Raw genomic sequence first — 24,784 nt, 5'->3', positions numbered from 1 at the left:
ATAGAAATCTACGCCTTTCCTTAAATGGATATATTTGGAACACTAACCTACATGTCAACCAGTATCGCACGAACGTGTGTGTGTATGTTGCGGTGGGGGTGGGACGTTTGGGTGGTGGAAAAAGCGAAGTAAAAATCGATCCAAAATCGGTCCAAACAGCGTGCGGCGCTCCACGACACATCAGATATACGTTTTAATATGAGTCAATGTATGGTTCCCGAACATTACACACTGCATGCAAACATTTAATTATTGTTTTTTCTACATGCTTCTTCTCTGTAATTGTCTGCACCTATCAAGGGAATTGATTGGAGGACAGTGTAAATAAAAACCTCGTTAAGTAATTCATTACCACCCACCCCTGCCTTAAAACCACGGATTTCTCCTTGACCAAATACTTATTAGCTGGGCAGGGCTCGAACCCACGACTTCTAAGATTATAGAGTTCACTACTTACTCAATGTTACTCAATCTTCCGGAATGTATCTTGTTGTAATCATCCGGAAGCTGTTCTTTCTTTGCCGTGGCCATGGCGGATCAAAGTCACTGATTATATCACATGGTACTTCATCGTTCCATTCAAGGTCGAATATGATAACTTCCAGGCTGAAGCTAATTAAATACAAGTGAATAATCCCCTCTGAGTTTTCATTTCACAAAGCCAACAAATAAATAATATAAAGTTGTTTAGTCAAGGTTAGGAGCATAATAATTGTTGCTAAAATTTTCATTTGATCTCTTGTATTTTCTTTAAGACTTGTGTCAACCCGCTACTTGCTCTGGTAGAGGATCATGTGTGGTAAATTCAGATCTCCGAAAATTTCGGCCAGATTGCATGTGAGTTTATTTCATAATTTTTGATAACAATAACAGCAAGTAATATAAACAACAATAAGACCGTGACTCAATTTGTCTTTCTCGTAGTCGTACAAGGTTCTTCTGTGCTCTTACACTTTCTCTTCTTTCTTATTCCCCTTAATCCATCCGTTTCTGCTCATTGAGACTCGAGCTCCACATTTTGTTGTAAATGTGCCTTTATCGTTGATAAATTAAAACCATCGCAGTAATGAAAATGTGCTGTAAAACATAGAAATATTGAAATGCTGGAAATTTTGATGCAGAATACACAGAAGGTTTCATTTTGTCAGGAGGTTAGGAGGTGATTTCAGTGCTTTCTTCCCGAAGTAAAATTCGCATTTGTCTCATCTCCTTTGAAGGCGGCTTTGTATACATAATAGGCGTTTTCTTTTTGCTTTAAATTTTACAGATGTGACCGCGGATTTCTTGGAAGTAACTGTTCTGTAGAAGGTGTGGACATAAGTGATAACATACATGGAACGAAATAAGTAGAGAAGGTTCACCTTTCTCTCAATATTATCTAAAAGTCTTAACATTAACATGTTCGACACCTTTCTCTACCGCTTCAATGTGATTGATTTTACTTGGTGACAAAGGTATTATTACTTTAGTGACTTTTAATTACAGGTCATATATAAAGATGAAAAAGCAGCATCCCGTGTCGTAAGTTGAGTTTAGTGAGAGCATAGCTTTGCTCAGTGTAGGGTTGTCAGAATTTTTGAACGAAAATTTCTGGGCCTACATGATGGGGTGGCTAGCTACCAATCACACCACGTTGTCGATAAGACAATAAATACGACTATAACACGTGAAACTAGCATGTATTTCACTACAGATACGGTTGAATAAATTTGATATAATTCAATACATTTATATTAAGACCGACTATGTCGGGACAAACTGAAGATGACAATCCCAATTGCCAGTGGCGTCGGCCTGCATTAGTACTAGGGGGAATACGATGGGTACATTGTAGCTCGTACACAATGTATGCCTAGCTTGATGCAAACAAGCGCGGAGTAAATTTCATAGCCTTTGTCATTAAAACTACTTATGTGGCAGGCAAGTTTCAAATTCAAACGTACCATCCAGCCATATTTCCGAAATGATTACATGTACAAATCGTCATTAGTGCAGTTTTAATAGGTGATTTAACTAGATTGAATAAGTCGGTTTATATGTTTGACGAATCCAAGATCCAAGACCTTGATTTTGATTATTTTTCTATTAATTCAAAGTATAAATGTCAAAGCTCTAAATTTAAAGAGAACAATTAGCAATATGTATTCCACATGGTAAATCTTCCCCTTAAAGGATCTGATGAAAGTACTCAATCACAAATTATACTTTTCCTACGTTTACTCAAGATCCTGCGTTCTGTCACGTTGTTGTATATGAGTTAGACGAGGAGACACGCGCATCCGATGAGTTCCTCACAATCAATGCAGTTGGTGCTGTCGGAGAAAGTCTTACGTCCGTAGACCTTGAAAATTTAAATATAAATCCATGCAGGGATTTTAGAGGTAAGTATTGAACAAAATAGCTTGATGGCTGAAAAATTGGTTGAAAGCGAAAAATTGGCTATAGGCTGGAGTTTAAGCACAATATTTTTCTTTATTTGTTATAGGTCTTGAATACACGTTGCTACGAGTCTAGGGTACATATCTAAACAAAGTTTATTTTTTTTAGGAAACGATCCTTTCAGCATCTGAAGTGCATTGTTTAATGTGGCTGGACTATATAGCTCAATATTCAGACCCTTAGGTTTGTCACAGTTCCTCAGATGCAACAAAGCACTCAATCGGAAAACAATGCGAGCATGTCCTCAATGCATTACAAATCATGTGTCAAAGATAGGCGGTATTGAATGTCACCTTTTGGAGTGCTCTGTTGTACATATGAAGTTAAACGTATATGTTTTGGGTCAGTAACTAGAATTGACCAGCAATGGATTAACATTAACTTAGAACTACACGGAGGAAGCGGACTCTATCATCAAATTAGCTTTAAAGGAGCATTCCAGATATAAGCATAATTTACAAGTAAATACATATTCAAAATAGATAAAAATTATAGATACAAAACCAGCACTCAAATTGTTCTTGTTTCGTGGACTATGATACATCAAGACTAAAATTCTTCTTTACAGTTATCTTTTAATCGGCAGCTAGAGGAAGAGAAAAATTATTATTATTAGCCCATGTACTGTATCTTCATATCGTCATTTTGTTTACGATACACATCCTATTTCGCGTGAATTTCTTATGTGATGGTTTAATATCTATATATATATATATATATATATATATATATATATATGTATATATATATATATATAGATATATATATATATATATATATATATATATATATATATATATATATATATATATATTGATCAATGTTTGTAATTATTCTTGCGACTCGTAGAACCTTATGGCAAGGACAACATAACAAGTATATACATTGGTAAATTGTAGAGAGACCTATTGGGACTACTTGTGATTGGATATATCAGAAAATGGCCAATGCGGATGTTGTATCTCAATATCTTATGTAGTGATTGTATAGAGCAGTATATATAGATACGTATATATATCCTTGTAAAGACCAAGACATGCGTAAGGTATCGCAATAATCGGACTTGGTTAAACACAAGAATATGAAAGAATGTTACCTTATCTGGGAAACTCATAGGGAAAATTATATGGCGTAAAAAGAGCACGTTTTGGGTTGTTTCGTATTGTATGTAAAGCGATCGATGTAAATTAATACTTAGGTGTCGGAGTCATTATTTATTACGCCATTAATTAGCAACCAGGGAATTAGCATAATATTAAAGCCGGAATAACTTTAGAAACAATATTAACCCTCTCATTTCCCCCTGTATTGTCGAGAACATTTACATACCAAAACTAAAGTATTCCTTTAAACACTCAGTCATTGCATGTGATCAAGGAAATACCTATCGATTCTACAGAAACTTTGGCTGTTTTCTCCATGTGTTTCCATATTCTAGTTGAAAGTCAAATATCAATATCATGACCCGAACTCGAGAATGGTCGATTGAATGTAACATATTTTGACTAGCTAAACCTTTAACTGCTCCAGGAATTTTGATCACAGCAGGAGATCTGTGATATGATATGGAAAAAAAATCTTCAAAAGCGTTACTTAGGCTATTATATCTTGTTGTTGTTTACAAAGCTGCATGCCAAAGTTCTCTGCAACTTGAATGTCATCAAAGTGTAATCATGTTTGTATAAACATTCTTCAATTATAATCTAAATGAATGGGAATTAAATAAAAACGACGTATCGGTTTTCGTAGAAAGACAATCAACGTCAAATAAGAAAAGAAAGGGAAAAATCGTTCAACCATACAAGAGTGGGGAATGAGCATATTGTATTTAACTGACAATTTTAGCACTGCTTGTTGGTGTAGGAAATGCATTGGTTATAAACCTTATAAACATACTAATTTCAGAAATGAATTACTATGCATATATAATTTTAATTATTCCCTCCTCTCTTATATCCTGCTACTACAGATGAGGAATTCCTGAATTTTATTAATATTACCTGTGTACGTAAGATGAACATGGCCGCAGCCTGGATATATTCCCTACAATGCGATGCAACACTTGATGAATTCCTTAGTTACCTACAGCAGGTAGTGTATCTCAGTTTTGAACTATGACTTTATTGAAAGAATAGAAGATAAAAAACAATCACCTGAATTAGCAGATAAGATCACACTGGACAGCGTAAATCATATGTATCAAACACAATGATACATGAGAGAATGAATGTACTTAAATGATGCAATCAAATCACAAATCTGCAAGAAACACAGCAATTCTGCAATTCAGCACACTGCACTTCACCTCAAGTATGATGAAATATAGTAAAATTCATTCATACAACGGTCGCGGCCTCTTTGCTAATCAAATCGTACAGTACCAGGTACCATTTACCCATTAAATGGGATTTCATTGCGTTTCATATCTTACATCGGATTACGTTACCTATAATGCATCCTAACTCGTTATAGCCTAAGAGTTTTTGAGTTGTGTTACCTAGCAATCATCGGATGGAGTTACCTAGCATTCACCGAACTCTGGACTCTGTTATTCATAGCATCATGTAGTATTTTGCTTTATTCACAGACAATCAGTCTTTGAGTGAATCGTTTAAGGTAACCTCCATGCAAGTTGTTTGTCAACCGCCAGAGTAGAAACTCATTTCCTCCACATTTCGCATCCCAGTTGCAACCACAGCTGGCAAATTCCGCTGCTAAAAACCTAGTTGTCAAATATGTCCCAATGTCGATTATGGTCTAAGAACCAGAGTTGTCAACAAGTCCCTAGCTGCAAGTCTCAAGTCAAGTCTCAAGTCTTTACCAGCAAGTCTCAAGTCAAGTCTCAAGTCACCTTGAAAATTTTGAGCGAGTCTCAAGTCAAGTCTCAAGTCTTTGGAGGTCGAGTCTCGAGTCAAGTCTCAAGTCCCTATGAGCAAGTCCCAAGTCAAGTCTCAAGTCTTTGAAGTTTGAATACAATGATGCAGGCTACGAATAATGTAACAGTGTTCCAGGAATTATGTGGTATAAATTAAACAGCCGAATAGCAAAACCGGGGCACACGCCATGGAACAAATTACCTCAAAATTTGCTAGCCACTGTTTTATTGAAAAAGGCCAACTTTCAGCCAAACAGCAGCCCTGGATGGAATATTCAACCAAGCCAATGGTAGTTATGGTAACGCCTGTAGTCGTCGTTGGGCGCTCGTAATTTGAGCGTACACGCAGGGCCGTCTTAACGCATGGGCCCACTGGGCCCTGGCCCAGGGCCCCGCGATGTCAGGGGCCCCGCAATCACAGTAACCCCGTGTCTTAATCTGGGAGGAAAATTTATTGAATTCGATACTTGACAACTTGTGACGAGAGTTGGTGAAACACTTGAGAGTTTGACATTAAATATTCAAATCTGAGTTGGCAACCCAACAAACAACCCAATGAATATACAATGCCCCGAAGGCTTACACAGAGAAACTGTTACTCCGTAACTATAAGAAAGAGGAAATTACCTCAGCCACGAAAGGCATAAAATTTGAAAACCGTGGGCAATACCTCACTATATACCAAACCTAAACAAAAGTAACCACCACTTGTGTTCAAGCTCACCTTTACACCCCATATCAAAACCACGCATTTGAAAAAAACACTTTAGAAACATTGGCACTTAATCTCGCAACACGCAACAATTATCCAAACTGTTTCCAAGTTTCTAGTTTCTAGCCTACAATAGGGCCCAAAATCTCAAAGATTTACTTGTTAACTCAAGGTTTCGTACTAACGAAGAATCAGCTGACTCTCAAGGTTCACACGAAGGTCTTTTAGATGCTCTTATAGCTGCACCATGAGTCCATAAAAATTTGTGCACAGAAAATAGATGCATTTTGAGAATGAGACGCCCAGGCCGAATATAAAATATTCAAAGGCTACTACTGATGAAGCTCCTCCTATGAAGTTTGAAAGCAGAAACCGGTCTAGTTGGTCATAAGAACCTACGCTAGTCTCTCCTACTATTAACAGTGCACTCAATTCACCTAATAGGTGCAATTATGTTTCACCATGAGGAGCATGCTATAAGTTCATGTTCCTCGGACCCTCCCTTAAAAATAATTCATGTTCTTGGCGACTACGTTGCGTTAGATAGTGTAAAACCGCCTACACCTCCCTCTCAGTTGAAAGACTCAACACAAGGGTGTTACAAATGGTAAGTCCAGTATTGTTGGGGAAGGGATGGAGGCAAGGGCGGCGGAAGCACTTTTAATCTGGGGGGGGGGCACCGACATCAAAGGGCACTTTGCAGAAATTCGATTGGACTGATGTAGCCTGATATTTAGTACCCTTTATAACTCTTATTGTATTATCTTATTTGCGTATACACATCACTCCATCAACGCCCCCCCCCCTCAAGGAAAATATGCATACTAGCACTGCAATATCCAATGTGTAAATTGGGAAACAAGGAACAAGTTTTCTATTGAGACAAATGAGGTTAAATCATGCAAGTTGCTAATGTAGGAATCTTCCGAATTAGAGTTTATTTCTTGTTAATATCTTATCAAATTGTTTCCATTCGAAATAGCTTTGAGTTTGACCCACATAAATTCATTAAAAGTCAAGGGCGTAGCCAGGATTTGCAAAGTTGTATGCACGACTATCTGAGAGGAGCGCCACCATCGGTTGGCGCGGAGCGTACAAGAAAAATTTTGGTTTTACAAACCCCTCAGATGGCCGGAAACGGCCCTTCCCGAGTGTTCATTCTGGTTCATGGCCTCTTGCTAACTTGAGACACCTCAATTTTTATGTTGAAAAAGGGCACATTTTGAACCCTGAGGAAAAGTGGGGGGGCACGTGCCCCCTGTGCCCCCCGGTTCCGCCGCCCTTGGATGGAGGGCAACTGGAAGATTTCTCTTCTATAATGTATTTCATTTTTTAGATATATGTTATTCAGCTAAAGTTTTATGCTTTATGCGCGACATAGGGAGGGGTGGTAAATGCAGGCATGTCTATGCTTGAGCGATTGTCAAGGATGTCAATTTTTCACGCAACTTTTTTCGAACTCACTTGATTGATGGGCCCCGCTCCATTGCCAGGCCCAGGGCCCGGTGATCACTTAAGACGGCCTTGCGTACACGGAACCATAATTATTTATTATCGATATCAACTTATGAAGTTATTTAATGATTAGAAAATTGTGAAATACAAACAAGTCTCTAGTAGAAAAACCGAGTCTTTTGAAGGCAAGTCTCAAGTCAAGTCCCAAGTCTTTTCTAACTTTTTGGGCAAGTCTCAAGTCAAGTCCCAAGTCTCTGACAGCCGAGTCTCGAGTCGAGTCTCAAGTCCTAAAATTTGCGACTCGAGTCGGACTCGAGTCCGAGTCCCTGACTCGAGTCCCCAACTCTGCTAAGAACCCTTACACTCTCTTGCGAACTTATAGCCATAACCATACATCATTTCGTGATAATTTTTTTTGAGGATTTGCTGTGGGTGGATAACTCCTGTGGCTTTTGTATTTGCTTCTCAGAATATAACCATCGTTCCTGATAACGTTGAAGACATCAGCATGCAGCTGGCGAATGCGACAAATTTATTCGACAATTCTGGCACCAACACGAGCCTCGTGCTGACCGCTGAAATCATCAACAACATCGCAAACATTAACTCATCAAGTCCAAGGGTAACTACCACTTTACTTGATAGTTTTTTCCGTGGGAGGGTGTGAGGGGAAAGTGACTTGTGGTCTCGAATTAAGGCGGATATTCACCGTTTGTCGAGACCTGTTTCTCGGGCCGTTGGTGTTTAGGTGGAGGGGGACTGGTGAGCAGACCGCCCATGTTTACTTTCGTAGAACTGAACGTTTGATAGGCACGAGGCTGGGGAGACGTTTGTTGTTGCGGTTTAGTTTCGTGATATGTTTGGGTTCAGCTGACCGGATCACGTTAAAAACGTTTACCTTACTAGGGAGTTTTAAATTATCAACCTTTGTTTGGGTGAGTTTCATAATTAAAGTTATTAAAGAGATGTTTCGTTTTTTTCCAGGAATTATCTATAACTTCTTTGTTGTCCGCCTAGACGTTAGGGGTCATATTGTATCAATTCAACCCAATAAATGCAAATCTAATATAACCATACACTTGCTGCATAGAAACCGATGGAGACAGTCTGTCAGTCCACCCATGAAAACATCAGAACTGAACACTAGTAAATAACACGTACTATAGCTACACCTTCCTTCTGGCAACGAGCCCTTCTAACCGCACTCTCTCACCATAAGACCTAAACGTATTCTCTTGGATTATTATTTTTTTTCGGCCTGTAAGGTACCGGAAGGAACCTTCGTAAGGCTTAATGTTTTGTTTTAACTCCACTTATAAAGGAGAGCAAGAAAACGTTTTCCACGTGTTTTCCCCCATTAAACCGTATTTCTTTGTATCGTTTGCAGGTGACGGGAAATGTTACAGTTACTGTTAGCAACGTTCTCAATGGGGAAGATATGGTATTAGCTGAATCATACGTAAATGGTACTACAACAATGCTAATCGAGGCCTTTGAAAGACAGCTACAAATGGTCGAAACAGATTCAGATGGAATTTATAGCCAATCATCGGAAAACGTCATCGTCATGGTAACATTAAATTTGTCAAAGAATTAATAATTTGCATGCAATATGAAGAAAATGTGTATCTTAAGAGCTCTCCGTCCGCTTAAATCAACGTGAACGGTAGCTTCACGGCCAAAAGTGATTGAAGCTATTTAATCTAGCACGTTTTTCACCGCAAATTGATACTAATAGATTGTAACCAAACACGACACGCATATTGACACATAAAGTATCTCACACAATTAACGTAAACGTTAAATGAATCATGCTATTTAACGATGAAGCACACATGTAATGAAGTCCCACAGGATATTTATTACTTGAAAACTCTTGCCACTGTGACAACTGGCATTTTAATCCCAGCACCAGAAGTAAGAACAAACGCTTCCTGTGTTTATAACAACGTGCGGATGCTGATCGTTTTCATAATTCATCTACGCTATAGAACCCATGACAAAGCAATCCATTGTTTCGACGTTTAAGTTTTATTCAGTAACAAGCATGCAAAGCTTGTTACCGTTTGCAAGTGGCTCATGTTAATTACGTACGAAAAGCTTAAACTAACTACAGTTGCCGAGTTTCATTTGGGTAACGGTTGTTATGGCTGTCGTAAATAATGGACCAAGTCTCAAAGCACGGACTCAGATATTAAAACACATGATGATATCTTTAAAAGAACATACTGTGTCATAGTTGCCATAGTGTAGTAAAACTATGCATAACAACCCCGTGAAAAGATAACAACTCCGTCAACGGAACACAATCTATTAAAATATTACTTCCCCTTTCTGTCCATTAGTAATAACCAACACAAAACAAACAAAATCCCTGCCTTAGTTATTCCTTTAAGTTTGGTTGAGGAAGTTCCTTGAGATACTGACAAATAATTGTTAACACACTCTTTCTTCACACGTCAACATCACCTACCTTCCCCTCCCCCATCCCTACTTCCCTTGCCCTCAGGCTGTCCTCTTTGCTCTCATGGCTTCCTTACCTTCAATTGTTCCCGTCGTCGTGTTTTTCTGTTTCAAGTTTGTTTACTTGTTTGTTCTGTTTGTCTCTTTCTACCACTCAGATCAATGATGGGTCACCAACAATGCTTGATGGTTTTGGGATTGCAACCCTTGAAGTTGAGAATGACGATAACGAAGACGAAACACAAACGTTTGAAGAATTTATGGTATTTGACTCGAGTGTTCAAAATGTCCAGCAGATCGTCAACCAGTCATCAAGCCTTTTATTGTATCCATCCCAGATATCACAAAACTTTCTCTCAACTGATTCTATAAGAATTGCGAACACTGTATATCGTCGACCGAACCTATTTTCATCGCGATATTACGACAACATTAACAATGAATTTAGTAAATATCAAAGAAGAATTAAAAGGAGACTTGTGCCAAACACGAGAGTAATTTCGAGCACCCTCTACAGAAATGGCAACGAATTTTTGACATGGAATAGATCAAGGGGTTCTGGAAATGAGAACTCTACGTTTCAACAATGGTACTTGCCATTACAGGTTAGTATATGATCCCCACATAGCCAAAACCCTCAAATAATGTGTGATCGTGTTGACCAAATCTGACTGTGAACGTGTTGACCAAATCTGATTGCTGAACAAATTCGCTGAAAATGTTCTGTATGTCCGTGGAGGCAACATCATCATATCATTTTATTGCAAATATATCAATTGGTTGTATGTCTTTGATTTTCGTCAGCAGCGGACATAAGTTATTGAGATGAAGGTTTCTTGTCTTTCTTATGCAATATTTTACAATATCTGTACCGACAAAGGTAAATATTATTCCTATTGTTGTAACTTACATAGAACAATGACGCTACTCGTACATTACAAATGTATCAGGTTTGAAGTGTTCAAATAAACAAGAAGCTCTGATTAGCCCAAGGAAGTTATTGAAGAACGTCTGTCCAGATGATATTACCGACCGGATATTCCTGAAGTAAGGGATCGTTCTAGGAAGCATTTCTCGAGTTGTGGAAACTCTATGGGGCTTAGGTATTGAACAAACATTCTGGAATAGTACCTCTTAAATAGAAGTGTGACTATGTCTGCCACCGGATTAACCATGTAATGCAGATGACGTCATGATGTCATGTTGTCGTATGACGGACACCTACTGAGAAATTCAAATTCATGTTGGCTAGAGATGGTTGTGTCGGAAGCATCGGAAATATGTGTGAATCCGTTTATGATGGGGAAGAAAGATTCATCGTTTGTCCAATCTTGAAATATTGACGTTCCATGCTTAGCCAATAATGCAAACTATATCACATAACAGAAAATATACACTGTGTTATAAATCTGACGCTACCTCATACATAACATCAGTGAATAATGTATTTAGCTTAGCATAAAGAACGAATACGTCAGTGATGACCTCCAGGATCATTCCCCAAAAGTGTCAAATTGGTTCATTTCATTAACAAGTTAATTAAAACCATGCACAAAATTGTTATGTTTTCCAGTGACACATCCACAAACTGATGAAATTAGTGCCACCGCTTAATTAAAGGAGTTTTGACATCCGAAAAGTATGTAACGTTTCAACAGGTGGTTTATGGTTCGTCTTTTACTTACAAACATACTCCCGAGGTAATTGACGTATTGACGGCGTTATCTGATCTATAATTCTATAACATAGTTCTTTAGAGGTCAAAAAATTTAACCCCAGAATTTAGGATCATACTTTATTGCTAATCTTTTTTTTGTCTTCAAAGTTTTGCCTCTCCATATTACTTACAGACAATGAGTAGTAATAACTTTCGAAATTAATCAACTAGGATGGTGTTTTAATTATTACAAGTTGAAATTATTGCCTTCTGACATCATTCTCTCAATAAGCTATTCTCTAACGCTGGACCACATGACCTAAGTCATATGATCATTGCCTTCATCAAGGTTTCAAAACTATACTTATATTTTAAAGGAGGGCGGAAGGAGGGCAATACTTGAGAGTTCATTGTGTTCCTTCTGGAACTTTCGAGCTGACGGAGGACGGGGTAACTGGTCGACTGATGGATGTAGATTGGTTTCAGCGGGATCAGATGGCATGGTTAACTGTGAATGTACCCATCTAACTAATTTTGCTGTTCTAATGGTAAGATACGTGGTATTGTACTAAGTCATATTAATAACATTAATACTAATTGACATTAACGAATGTTTTCGGCTACAGGATTGATAGGCCTATGTCGATATTTGGACACACTAAGCGTTTCCAAACTATATGGTGGACCTAGTTTTGAATATTCGTGTAACTTGACATTTAGTACATCAATTCAGACGAGAGCGAGACGTATAATACATTGTCAGTGTAAACCTTACTACGAATAACAAGTTGAATTTGCCCAAATTTAGTGTGAATTCATCCGAACATATTTATAACACAGGACTTTTTCCCCGTATATAATATAACGTTTAATTACTCGCTCGTTTGGAGATGCCAATGTATTTTGTATGCACAAAGATCTCTTAGACTGAGGGGTACAAATATCAAATGTGTGTTTGTGAATACTTTCATGGGTTAGACAGAGTGACAGAAACAGCAATCTACAGCTGTAACATAGGTTTTCTGTTCGTTGCATACCTAACAAACATGACCTATGGAAACGACTACAAGAATTCTGAAGTATACGACAAATATCCATTAAATATAGTGGTGTCTGTATGGTGTGGAGCAAACTTGATTCAATACAACTGATCCAATTTAAGTGAAAATGTTGCTATGATGGGGAATTTCAAGAGTGTTTTTTTTTCTTTTGTAGGATGTGTACGACGGCGATTCATTGACAGAAACCCAACTTCTAATACTTGATGCAATGACATTTTTCGGATGTGGTGCTTCCATTTTAGGTCTGTTGCTAACTATACTAGCGTTTTCAACTGACAGGTAAGTCATTCTTAAATTTCGTTTAAATCAACTTGATTATCATGAATTATTATCAGAATGTCATAGGGTATCTTAAGCGGAAGTTCACTGGTGCCAACACGTTCATGATACGCATTTAATGTGTTGTCCTGCAGAAATTTCCGCCCTCATAAATTACTGTCATCTGTAGTTCAGCTACAAAAGAAGAGGTCTTCTTTTTACCAGACAATGAAAATAAGTTTATAACTAAAGACATTATTTTACACTAATCTGTTATCATTTTCTTTAGAAATCTATACCTGAATCTAAAATGATATTAAAGTTAATTGCTATAATTCTGCCTTTAACAGCAAACTCCGTTCGAAACGACCCAACCATATCCTCCTTGGATTATCGACCTCTCTGACAATTCTCTACGTTACATTCCTGATCATGGCCTTGCTTGATTCGGAGAGAAAGAAGGTCTTCCTTAATGATGTACCATGCACCCTGCTGGCTGCCTTTATGCAATTCTCACTCCTCTCAGCACTATCATGGATGACCGTGGAAAGTGTTTTGATGTTCTATCTCTTCGTTCGTGTCTTCAATACTGCTGCTGCTGCTACACGGGGTTTTCTTCTAAAAGCATTCGCGTTTGCTTTAGGTACATCATTGGACTTTTGTAAAATATACTTTTTCAAGTCTATCTGATACGATAGACTTGAAAAAAATGCTGATACCAATAGTACAGTATTTTAGAAATCGTTAACAACAATAAAGCATTAGGAGAACATGTGTTCCTATTTATTTAGCAGAAAGTCAGTACAAATCCAGTAAACCACATGTAGATGTAGCTACTCGTATTGTGAGACTAGGAAGATATGAAGAGCTGATAATTTCTTAACATTTGAGGTATTCAAGGAATGGGGTGGGGCGGGGGGGGGGGGCGGGGTGGGGACCAAAGAAGGATAAAGGGGCGTATCAAGTATAACCAATGTATAAGTGAGAGATTATACGATGTTTGTGATAGGATTGAGCTTTACTGTTCGAATTGTAATATAATATGCAGAGTAAAAATATGCTTTAACTTTAATTGAATAATGGACAGGGCAGTATATGTAACTCTTTCTTTTTAATTGCTGATTCTGCTACAGGTGTACCTTTGTTGATTGTAGGGGCGACGTACGGTATTACAACATGGGCAGGTGGTCAATATATCCGCAAGGATGTGTGAGTTCCTTTTCATTATTAAATTAGCCCCGTTCTTGGACTGAGTCCTGTAGGAGGAGGTGGAGGAGATGGTTACAGATGTTGTATTTGCAATTGAAGTTGAAGGCAAAGTTTAATGAAAGCGAATGAAAACTTAACCTGTAGAAAGCAATAAAGGTTGAATTACTCTGTAAAATGTTTGCGTTTAAATGGAACTAAATAACAAATCTAATATGGCCAAGGCCTTGCAGAAGCTATTAAAATGTATAAACCCCGCATTCTCTGACCAACTCGATATCTGTCATTTATGTCACATCAGAACCATTCGGATGGGATAGCAAGTACTCACTAATATGAGTATCATATCTGAGACAAGAAATCCACTACTTGCCAAGGCTTGCATTGGTATTAAATTACCTCAATTGTCTCTTTTCTAAATTTTTAAGTGAAGGGAGTGTCAACTGCAGGGGGAAAATGAACTTGTTTAAAGGTATCAAATTTTGAGTGAATATTGATTTTCCAAGTGACCGTGGAACCTTGTGAACACAAAGATTGTTACACAAATAGAAATACCGTGGAAACAAATATTCCATAACTGCCAAGACATTCTAAATAGTATGTGATTTAACTACAACCATAAACAGCGTGAACGTATATATTCAGACGCCAGACAGCAATAGGGACGACCATCTTTATTCGTTTGCTGCATAGATTTGCAGAGACTACAGCAGTCCTGCAATATTATTTATTCAATTTGACCAAAAGCGTTAGGAATAATATTGCAATGATCCTGGTTAATTTGAAAAACTCACATTTTAACAATAACAAAAAAGGATGAATTTTACAAGACTAACTAAAAATATATGTTCTGTTAAAGAAACTTTGAAATTATATTACATTTCTAGCCTGTGTGAACGCATGCAAATCTCTTTTGCCAGGTTCAGACGACGTAAACATGAGTCACATTGTTTGTAATACATTACATCGTTTGATTTTTCCATTCAGATGCTTCTTAAGTGCCACATGGACCATCATTGGCGGTGTAGGCGTTCCCATTTTCATTATGCTGGTCATCAATACTGTTCTCTATATCCGGATTATGCTGAACATTAATAAGAGAGTTCAAGGCAAGTCATCCAACGAAAAACGAGAGAGGCGGAAGAGGATTCAACATGCAGTGGCTATTTTCCTTCTGTTGGGACTTACTTGGGGTTTGGGATATGCCTGTTATATCCCCGCTGGCAATATCCCCGCTTTCGTTTTCCAGATGCTCTTCGTAACGGTCAACTCAATGCAAGGTTATCTGATTTTTATGTTGTACTGTATGAGGAATCCAACCTTCCGGAAAAAATGGAGGAAACTGTGTTTCCTTTGCCCTGATAGACCACTAAAGTCAACATTTTCCTACAAAAGCTCTGATAAAAAGACCATGGGGTATAATATCGCCCCAGGAAAATTTCGACCTTCTAATGTTCCCTTCTCAAGCGTTGAACGAAGACGTATTCTATAGACAAATACCGGAAGGTTTTTTAGTTGCATTTGTCACAACAGGTGTTGCAATTAGGTTGAATTTCCGTCATTTCGGTTGGTCTTAGAAACATTTCATAATTTCTATTACACTCGTGATTGATATATTCAAATTACGTCTGCCAAGTTTTACATTATCAGCAAAACTGTGCTTTGGAGCTAACAGAGTTGCACTGATGCAGTGGCAAATGTACCCTTGTGGGTCAGGTAGTTACATCAGACAGTGGCCTTGTTCTGTGGGTTGGTAGTTGGATCCCACCATGTATTATCTTGTCGGCTGGGTTGTTATAACGGATGGTATATTTGCTCTGTTGGTTGACATTTGTAACCCGCCAGGTGTCTCCTTTATGGGTAGGCTATCAAATCCAATCATGATTTTACTCTGTGGGTGGATGCTAGCGGCTCACCATTCATGTGTTTGCCCTATTGAGGTAATGGTACATGTGTTATTGGCAACCCATTTATCTCTCTCTCTCTCTAGTCGACAGAAGTCGGAATCATGATGAGATTTGCCCAATTATTTCTGTCCCTCATTAAGTTAGGAAGATCATTTTGAAGCACCCCGATGTCCCTAGCAACTACATCTATATAGCTGAGCTTATGTTTTCCCCTATTTCTCCTTCCATGTTTTGGTGTCCACATGATAAGTTGAGAGACTGGTTCCTTGGTGTTCTTGTATGAGTGCCCTGCTAGTTTGAGACGGCGTTGTTGTATCTTACAGGATAGTTTTGGTTCATTGCCATACAGTTCAGTATTTGTCATATGTTGACTCCAATGAACATTTAAACATTTCCGTAAAAGTCTTGTGTAGCACCCATCTAATTTTGCTTCCAATTCCTTCGTAACTGTCCATGTATCGGAGCCATACATGATGGCAGACTGTACAGTTGATTTAAAAATGTCTAGTTTGGTCTTTCTGTTGAGGCCAGATTTCCACACAGTGTCCAATTTATTACCAGCAGACCATGCCATGCCAATTCTTTTGTTGATTTCACTTTTACTGTCTCTCACAAGACAACCCATTTATAGCACGTCTATATGTCGCACCTTCCTGTTCCCCTATTGCTTAGAATATCTGCCAACGCCACAAAACAACAAACTGAATTTCCAAAATTGTTTTCTTCTGCGCTTACTTGCACTTCTTGTCAGTTATATCGAGTTATTGAACCCATAAATAATACAATTTAGTTGGGAAAATATTTTAATAATTATAATAAAACTGCTTATTCAGAAATAACTTGAAAGTGAAAAATGTTAATATGAGTTCGAACATGGATAGATTGTTCAAGGGAATGTGATGTTTCCTGAGATAAAAGGTCACGTGATATGTTAACGGTAGAATATCAAAGGTCAGCAGAGAATAAAGATTCCATATTCACTATTGATATTGTAAATGTTAGCTTATACTCCTCATAAACACTAACCTGTTTACTACTGTCTACTGCATATATAAGGATATGTTATCGATTAGGATTCCGATGACCTCCAACTTATATCACAGTCTTTCATAATTTACGTAAAATAGATAATTTGTAACTTTTGAAATCAAAGAAAGAGAAGGATCCTATTTTATTATTCTTATCTGCTTACCAAATTTGAATATTTTTGGGATCGTATCATATAAAACAGCATTTGCATTGATGTCGATGAGCCCTATGATTTATCATGTGTGATGATTGTTTCCTAACTATATGAGTGTTAATATTATGCATGGTTATGTTGAACAGGTGTTACGGAGTTTTTAATTATAAATGTATTTTGTTTTATTTAATTTTCGGTGAACGTGGCTACATGACTTTTGTTTGCACAGTTATGTGCGGTTGATTGTTATGCACGATTTTTTTCAACAAATGTTACAAAGTTACAAAGTCTGTAATTATTTTACTTTAGTTCGTGGAATTTGTTTACATCATTCATTGAAGTCGGCAATGATCTTAATTACATGATTGAATTCTTCTAAGGTTGTGGATAACATGTTTTCTTGTTTATATATGGAGCTAAAAAAATTGCTGGAATTTTTTAATTTTGTTTTCAACTGAAGCATTCTTTGAAGTTATAGTTTATTAACTCTAAGCTTGGCTCCGCTACTCGTTCAATTATTAATTCTCTCTTCCTAGTTTGTTATTTCTATCTCAGCTGATATTCAATATCGAGTCACATTATTACATCATTAATAGCAGGCGCGTATCCAGGATTTTCTAACCCGGGGGGCGCGAATTACTATCTAAGCGGAGCGCCACCATCGGTTGGCGTGCAGCGTACAAGAAAATTTCTGGTTTTGATACACCCCTCAGATCACCGGAAATGACACTTCTCGGGCTTGAAAATGACCAACCAGATGTACACTTTTGCCTGAGAACCAATTATTTCCCAATAGTTTTTTTCCCATCCATAACCTTTTTGAAGACTTTCACCAGTTACACATCATGTTCGACCTCATCGCGTCTCCTGTGGATCATTGCTTTTTGTAGGTGATTCTACGTCGCGGCCCACAATACCCGACAGCCTCAGGTTATAAGCCCATTTTTTGTTCAGAATTTCAAAATTCACATTTCTCGTGATTAAACTCACTTCAAAACATACCCATAATGTTGCAAAAAATTTCATCTATGGACAACCAGTGTAGAAAAACCTCTTTGAACCCCTAACAGACTGGTCAAAATTGCACGAGTAGAGGGAAGTATGATCATAGGCGTACGGGACCATTTCAGTTTGGGGGGGGGGTCAGAAACTTTTGTGCCCGAAAGTTCCCGTGACACTATCTAAGCGGAGCGCCACCATCAGTTGGCGCGTAGCGTACAAGAAATTTTTTGGCAAAAGATGCCTCTCAGATTGCCGGAAATGGCACTTCTGAGGCCTTGCAAGTTGCATCTAAACATTCTTTATTTTATAATCTCACATCTTAGAAATTGACACTCCCCCCAAAATTTAGTAAATTAGAAGAAGAAAAAATGGTAACATCACTTTGAAGGGGAAAAATAGGACAGTATATTTTTTAGGCTCCTATTTAGTTACCGATATTTATTATTTTAACACAGTACTCAGCTACTTCCAGAAAAACATACATTGTTCAATTGTAGGCGGGATAATATCGCTGTGTCGGGTGAGACTGCAATTTGTCTCACAAAAAAATATATATAAAAAATAACAAAGAATATGATAAACCTGTACTTCTAGGCTTGTAGGAACTACCCCCCTCCACCATCCATGAACAAGAAAACGTTTCTTATATACACTCATGTCGGGGATGTCCGGGTATACAGTTGACTACTTAGAAAAAGTTTTGGATGACAGTGCAAAAAGCGTGGTAGCCCAGATGAGCTGCGCTTACGGTGGTGTTACACGGAAATATTCGGGCAACATGATGCTAATTAAGAAAATCGTTAGGCCTATATTAATACTAATGTCACAAAACAAATAACATAAAACGCTCTCCACAGAATTTTCGGGCAAAATTTGAAAAAGATTCGGGCAAGCTACTGCATATTTATATATTCATATATATATTTTTTCTCCTTGGTAATTAAAATAAAGTTCTAAGCTTGGCCGACTAATTCGCCATTACTAATGTAAAAGAGTTTTGGCATAATTGGACCTCCATGCTTTTTCTCAATCTACATAGGACAAAACGTTGTTTATATGAGCATCCAGCGGTATACTGCGCAACTTTCAGTGACCGTACGGTACATGATGGCATGCGAAGTAATAACCGATCCTTGCTTATATGATATTGACATTAACAATGTTGATTATGTTGAAATGTTGGTTATATTTTCGGGGAAGTCGTTACAGCTCCCCAAATCAAATTGGGCTCCTTCGCCTTTCACTACACACAAACAGTTTTGAGGCTCTTCATCCTGGAACGCCATTTTCATGCTCACTAATATGATGTCATATCTGCTGTTTGCTTTACAAATTCGAACTGGTGCGTAGCGAAAAATTTGCCAAGGGAGGGGCGAAGCCTGTTGGCAAACTATCTAAGCGTAGCGCCACGATGGGTTGGCGCGAAGCGTGAAAGAAAATTTTGCTCGAAAATGCCTCCGAGATCGCTGGAAATGACACTTCCCATGCCTTGTAAGTTGCATCTAAGCATTTTCTATTTCGAATTGACTAGCGATATCATAAAAAAAATATGCTCGGGGGGGGGGGGGGGCGGCGGTCGCCCCATTCCCGAAATGCGTCATGTTCCCCGACGCCTCGGTCGAGTTCGAGACCAGCCACAGTTGGTTTCATAGCACAATTGTTTAAGGCGTCCATACACACACGCGCGTTATGGTAGACCATATATAGTATATATATAGATACATTAGTGAGAGAGGAAAGATGGAAACGTCAAAAATGGAGTTGTCGGTGTAAGGGGTAGGGTGAGGCGTACGCCCCTTCCGAAATCCTCGATCCGTCACTGGCTACCCGACCATGTGTATGTAATACTAGGTTCAGCGCAGCGCTGTCACTGTTCCTCTTTCTCTTCCCGGTGTCTTGGCGTTTATCTTCTGCTTCCTCCTTTTCTCCTTTTTCTCTCCTTCTTCTTTTTCTTTTCCCTTCCTTCCTCTCCTCCTCCTCTTTTTTTCCCTCTTTCTTCCTTTTTCCCCTCTTTTTCTTCTCTTTATTTCTCTCCTCTTTTTCTTACCCGGGGGGCGCGCCCCCCCCCCCCCAACGCCCCCCTGGATACGCGCCTGAATAGCTTCAAAAACAATTTGTTCGTTGTAAATTTAATTCGTGTGATACACTCAGCCTACTGCCTCGTGCACCCATCATTTGCGTTGTACCCCCGCAATAAATTGTTGTTTCAGTCTTGTTTATTCATACAAAACACAAATAAATATCAACTTTTATCTAAGAATGTTACAATTTAATAAAAAAGTTAAAAAATAAAATAACCAACAACTGCCTTGACAAGGTATCACGTTGTTATTTACTTTTATTATAGGGAAATATCTCAAAACAATGTAAATACGTACTAAAATAACAGGAATTACAGTGGTAGGCTATGTGCGAAATACATTGAACAACACTGCGTACATGAAACCAAAGGATTTGTAGAAAACATACTACACCTGCAGTTGTCATAGCAACATGAACCAACGCTTTCATATCAGGAGAGTTGCATTTTCTCTATCAGCGTACACGTAAGTATATTTGTATTTAACGAGTTTCCGTGAAGCTCATTGGTCGATTGGGAGTGGCTAAGAGAACACGGTTAGCGCGCAATGTATACAACTGCATACAAGCATCGTCCATTTGTTCATTGGTTGTACAAACGCACAGTCACTGTACACTGCTTCTATTAAATAGAAATTACATTATCACATAGGGGTGATAACAAAAATCAGTCTAAATGTACCGTATTAGATACTTAAGTTATTCCAGAAAGGCCAGAAAGGACGATACTATGTTTATATAAGAAGGTTATACAACCGAATGATAACATTACTGTTCCAATGTAATTCCCATTCCGACCGGTAATACACGTGTATGCAAAGCCTGTTTACATCTAAGGGCGCGTATAACCGCACACATACAGCTGTGTAGTCACACGCGCCTATACAATCCCCGGTTCGAAGTGGAATGATTCGTGAAGTGCGTTATTTAATAGTGAATGAAATGGGCTGGTCTAAGTTGATTACTTGTTATTGTAACTAGTCCCTTGGAGGGGGAGGGGGAGGGGTGGTGTTTGGAAAATAAGTTATGATTGTTAGTTTACACTGACGAATACAGATATGTATGTACTTTGACGATCGAAGCTTGCTGTTCAAATATGCAACTATATTGCTTCAAACAGGCAAACCTGATTTATAAAATCACACGGGTCCCTATGTACGAATTTGTTTCTCTCACTAAATGTGAAGTTCATTCATAAGGAAAACAGTTGTAGAAAGATGAAAATGAACGTACTTTATGTAGTAATACTGATATATGACAACACACGGGCGCTGTAAAATCCGTGTCTGTACTATTTTACATTGAACAAGAAGTTTGTTCATAAATTAGCCATGGTGTTTTTACACCGCGGGGTTAGTTGCCATATCATACTTGATCTGATTTATATGCTTTGACTTAGCTTAGGCTGCTGGGATTTAAGCTTGCAACTTATGCGTGTGCGACGATGAGCCTACAGTGTATTATCCCTAAGTTACTGCACGGTCAGCTGACGAGAACGTGCCAATCAAATTCGAGAATTTTAGAATGAACATAGATTAAAGTATGGTTATGGGTTAAAATGGTCTCTGTTAAAGTATTGCAAGGCAAAAGAAACTGATGTTGAATTTGAAATTTACAATAAAATTGCTATTCACCCCCCCCCCCCCCGAAAAAAATTATTACATTTATACTTGGAGTATAAATGTTACCATAGATTTGGTTCAGAGACAAATGGAGTCCCTCATTGTAATTCACATTCATTTAAGTAAAAAACTTATAGAGGGCTACCTCTTTGACCAATTGTACTGTAGTATAAATGTTACCATAGATTTGGTTCAATGACACAGAAAATGTCAAGAGAACGCAAACCTCCGAAGTAAAAATGTAAACAAATAATGCAGGGGCGTATCCAGGATTTTCTAACCCGGGGGCGTGAATTACTATCTAAGCGGAGCGCCACCATCGGTTGGCGCGCAGCGTAGAAGGAAATTTCTGGTTTTGATACCCCCCCCAGATCACCGGAAATGGCACTTCTCGAGCTTGAAATGACCAACGAGATGTACTATTTTGCCTGAGAACTAAGAATTTCACAATAGTTTTTTTTTCCATCCATAACCTTTTTGAAGATTGTCACCTGTCACACATCATGTTCGACCTCATCGCATCTCCTGTGAATCATTGCTTTTTGTAGGTGATTCTACGTCGCGGCCCACGATACCTGTTAGCCCCATTTTCAAGGTTTTAAGCCCATTATTTGTTCAGAATTTGAAAATTCACAATTCTCGTGAATAAATTCACCTTCAAAACATACCCATAATGTTGCACAAAAAAATATGGACAACCAATATAGAAAAACCTCCTTCAACCCCTAACAGACCGGTCAAAAATGCACGTGTAGAGGGAAGTATGATGAAGAATGGTGGTCAGGGAACTTTCGAAAAATCAGACCAGGGAGTTATACATAACAACTCCCTGTTCAGACATAGTTCATTTATAGGTGTACAAATATTAAAACCTCTTATAACGGCTACTATAAAACTTGTTTGAAGGAAATGAAAAAATACCAGATATTTCCGAAACCGAACTCTACACACATCTACAGTTTGGAGGCTGTTCTTCCCGGAACGCCATTTTAATGCTCACTGATATGATGTGAAATCTGCAGTTTGCCTATAATATTCGAATAATTGAAATGAGACTGAAATAAATAACTATTATCTGTTTATTGTGCAATGCTACACCAGTGGCGTAACGATGACCCGTGGGGGGGGGGGGGCTCCTGGCCCAAAGGGCCCCTATCAGGAGGTCAAAGCATGGGCATGGGAAATGCTTACAAGGGGGATGAGCAGGTCATATTGGTGTAACACACTACTTGATACTATCTAAGCGGAGCACCACCATCGGTTGGCGCGGAGCGAACGACGATGTTTTGGCCAAAAAATACTCCTAGATCGTCGGAAAAGCCGTTCAAGTTGCATTTAATACACATCGGTTATTTTGAGATCTCATTTTCTTAGGATTTTGACTTTCAATAATTTCACTAATGCATTATGGGTCCGTACGCAATGAACATAACTATAGAACTGTTGGTTGGGGGAAATCATTGAAATGTCAAATGCTTAACTTTTTTTTAATTTTTGATTTTCCAGGGGGTGGGCAAGTGCCCCCCCCCCCCCCTATACTTTACGGAGTATAAATATGGAGACAACTGTACAAATACAGTAATCAAACCTAAGCATAGGCCTAATTTCGGCTGAAACTTTGTCTCCATCTAAGCCTAATTTCCTGTGCTTCTTTACTTACCAGATACACCGAAGGCATCTTTATTCTTACCTTTTGTTATTATATTTATATGGAAGCCCTGTCTACTTTTTCAAATGAACGCAGTTTCAAGTCTGTTGGGTGTTTGGTTATTGATTTAGAATTTTGCAAAAAATCATATGTCCCGATATAGTACTCAGTACAACATTGGCTGGAATTGGGTTTTAAATTATATACTTTGTTTTCATTCTAATAGTAAATAACACAATTAGCTCGATACAGACAATATTACCCAATGAGCCCATGATCATGATGTCCGTATTCCGTATCACGTGAAAATATGTATATTGTCTTGTTCAGTCTTGCATCAGTTTTTCTTTCCCAGTAAAACGGGCCCTCCCTATCCAAAGATGTACCCTTTTGTCTGTGCATCAGTATAGCGGGGGGCCCCCTTTTGGTCGGGGCCACCGGCTCAGCACGGTCCGAGCCCATAGGAGTTACGTTACTTTGCCCCTCATTCTTTTCATCACGAAAGACGAACACTTCAAAGTTCATTACACACTGAAGGCTTCGATAATTCTCTATCTGCCTTCAGTATAGGGAAGATCTTGGGATTTTCATCCAATTTATCGCTAGATATTGCTAGATCTCCACACAGTACAGTGCCCTTGGGATTTCTTGGATTTGTTGGGGCCTAATTTTGGGAAATTGCAAAGTCGGGAGTGGTCACACCCATGTAGGTCAGTGCACGATCTCTAGACGTCACTAATACACGTAAATCACCGGGAAGCGATTAGAGGGGTGGGGCGTAGGGTTGTGGGCGTGCGTTTTCATGCAGATGGGAACAATCTCAAGAAGTGATGGGTGCGCCCTTTTCTCCTTTTTCTCTCTTTCTTCTTTTTCTTTTCCCTCCCTTCCTTCCTCTCCTTCCTCCTCTTTTCCCCCCTCTTTTTATCCCGTTTTTCTTCTCTCTTTTTCTTCTCTCTTCTTTTTCTCACCCGTAGGGCGCGCGCCCCCAACATCCCCTGGATACGCGCCTGTAATGTATGTAGTGAAAAACATTTTATCTACCTTTTCTGTATTTGCTACCTAAAAAAAAAGACGGGTAAAATGTTTATAACAAGGTAAAAAACGACGGAGGTCGAGAAAGGAAATATTGAAATTCAGATAAAAACTAAACAGTTTATTAAGTTGAACTTGTGAGATAATTTCGTGCTACGATATCCTTGTTCATATGTCATTTCCAA

At 38.5% G+C, this 24,784-nt stretch overlaps 1 protein-coding gene and 1 long non-coding RNA gene across 3 annotated transcripts in view; one reads left to right on the top strand and one right to left on the bottom strand.

Moving 5' to 3' along the window:
* Window positions 1-17,807, top strand: part of LOC139984148 (uncharacterized) — a 54,410-nt gene extending 36,603 nt beyond the window's left edge. For both annotated transcript variants that reach the window (XM_071997899.1, XM_071997900.1), the window contains 12 exons: window positions 756-837; window positions 1,268-1,308; window positions 2,226-2,381; window positions 4,409-4,530; window positions 7,951-8,103; window positions 8,869-9,051; window positions 10,103-10,549; window positions 11,979-12,149; window positions 12,817-12,941; window positions 13,271-13,563; window positions 14,054-14,129; window positions 15,114-17,807. In XM_071997899.1, coding sequence (XP_071854000.1) covers window positions 756-837; window positions 1,268-1,308; window positions 2,226-2,381; window positions 4,409-4,530; window positions 7,951-8,103; window positions 8,869-9,051; window positions 10,103-10,549; window positions 11,979-12,149; window positions 12,817-12,941; window positions 13,271-13,563; window positions 14,054-14,129; window positions 15,114-15,618 — 2,354 coding nt within the window. In that variant the 3' untranslated portion in view covers window positions 15,619-17,807. The remainder of the gene's footprint in view (window positions 1-755; window positions 838-1,267; window positions 1,309-2,225; window positions 2,382-4,408; window positions 4,531-7,950; window positions 8,104-8,868; window positions 9,052-10,102; window positions 10,550-11,978; window positions 12,150-12,816; window positions 12,942-13,270; window positions 13,564-14,053; window positions 14,130-15,113) is intronic.
* LOC139984152 (uncharacterized) overlaps window positions 1-17,853 on the bottom strand; it is a 99,518-nt gene extending 81,665 nt beyond the window's left edge. The window contains exon 1 of the long non-coding RNA XR_011798956.1: window positions 17,814-17,853. This is a non-coding gene — a long non-coding RNA (uncharacterized lncRNA). The remainder of the gene's footprint in view (window positions 1-17,813) is intronic.
* Window positions 17,854-24,784: the final 6,931 nt, after the last annotated feature.

The sequence above is a fragment of the Apostichopus japonicus genome, chromosome 17 (assembly GCF_037975245.1).
Source record: "Apostichopus japonicus isolate 1M-3 chromosome 17, ASM3797524v1, whole genome shotgun sequence".
Classification (NCBI taxonomy): domain Eukaryota; kingdom Metazoa; phylum Echinodermata; class Holothuroidea; order Aspidochirotida; family Stichopodidae; genus Apostichopus; species Apostichopus japonicus.
Note: the sequence above shows the minus strand (reverse complement) of the source record. Positions and strands in the feature narration are given on the sequence as shown.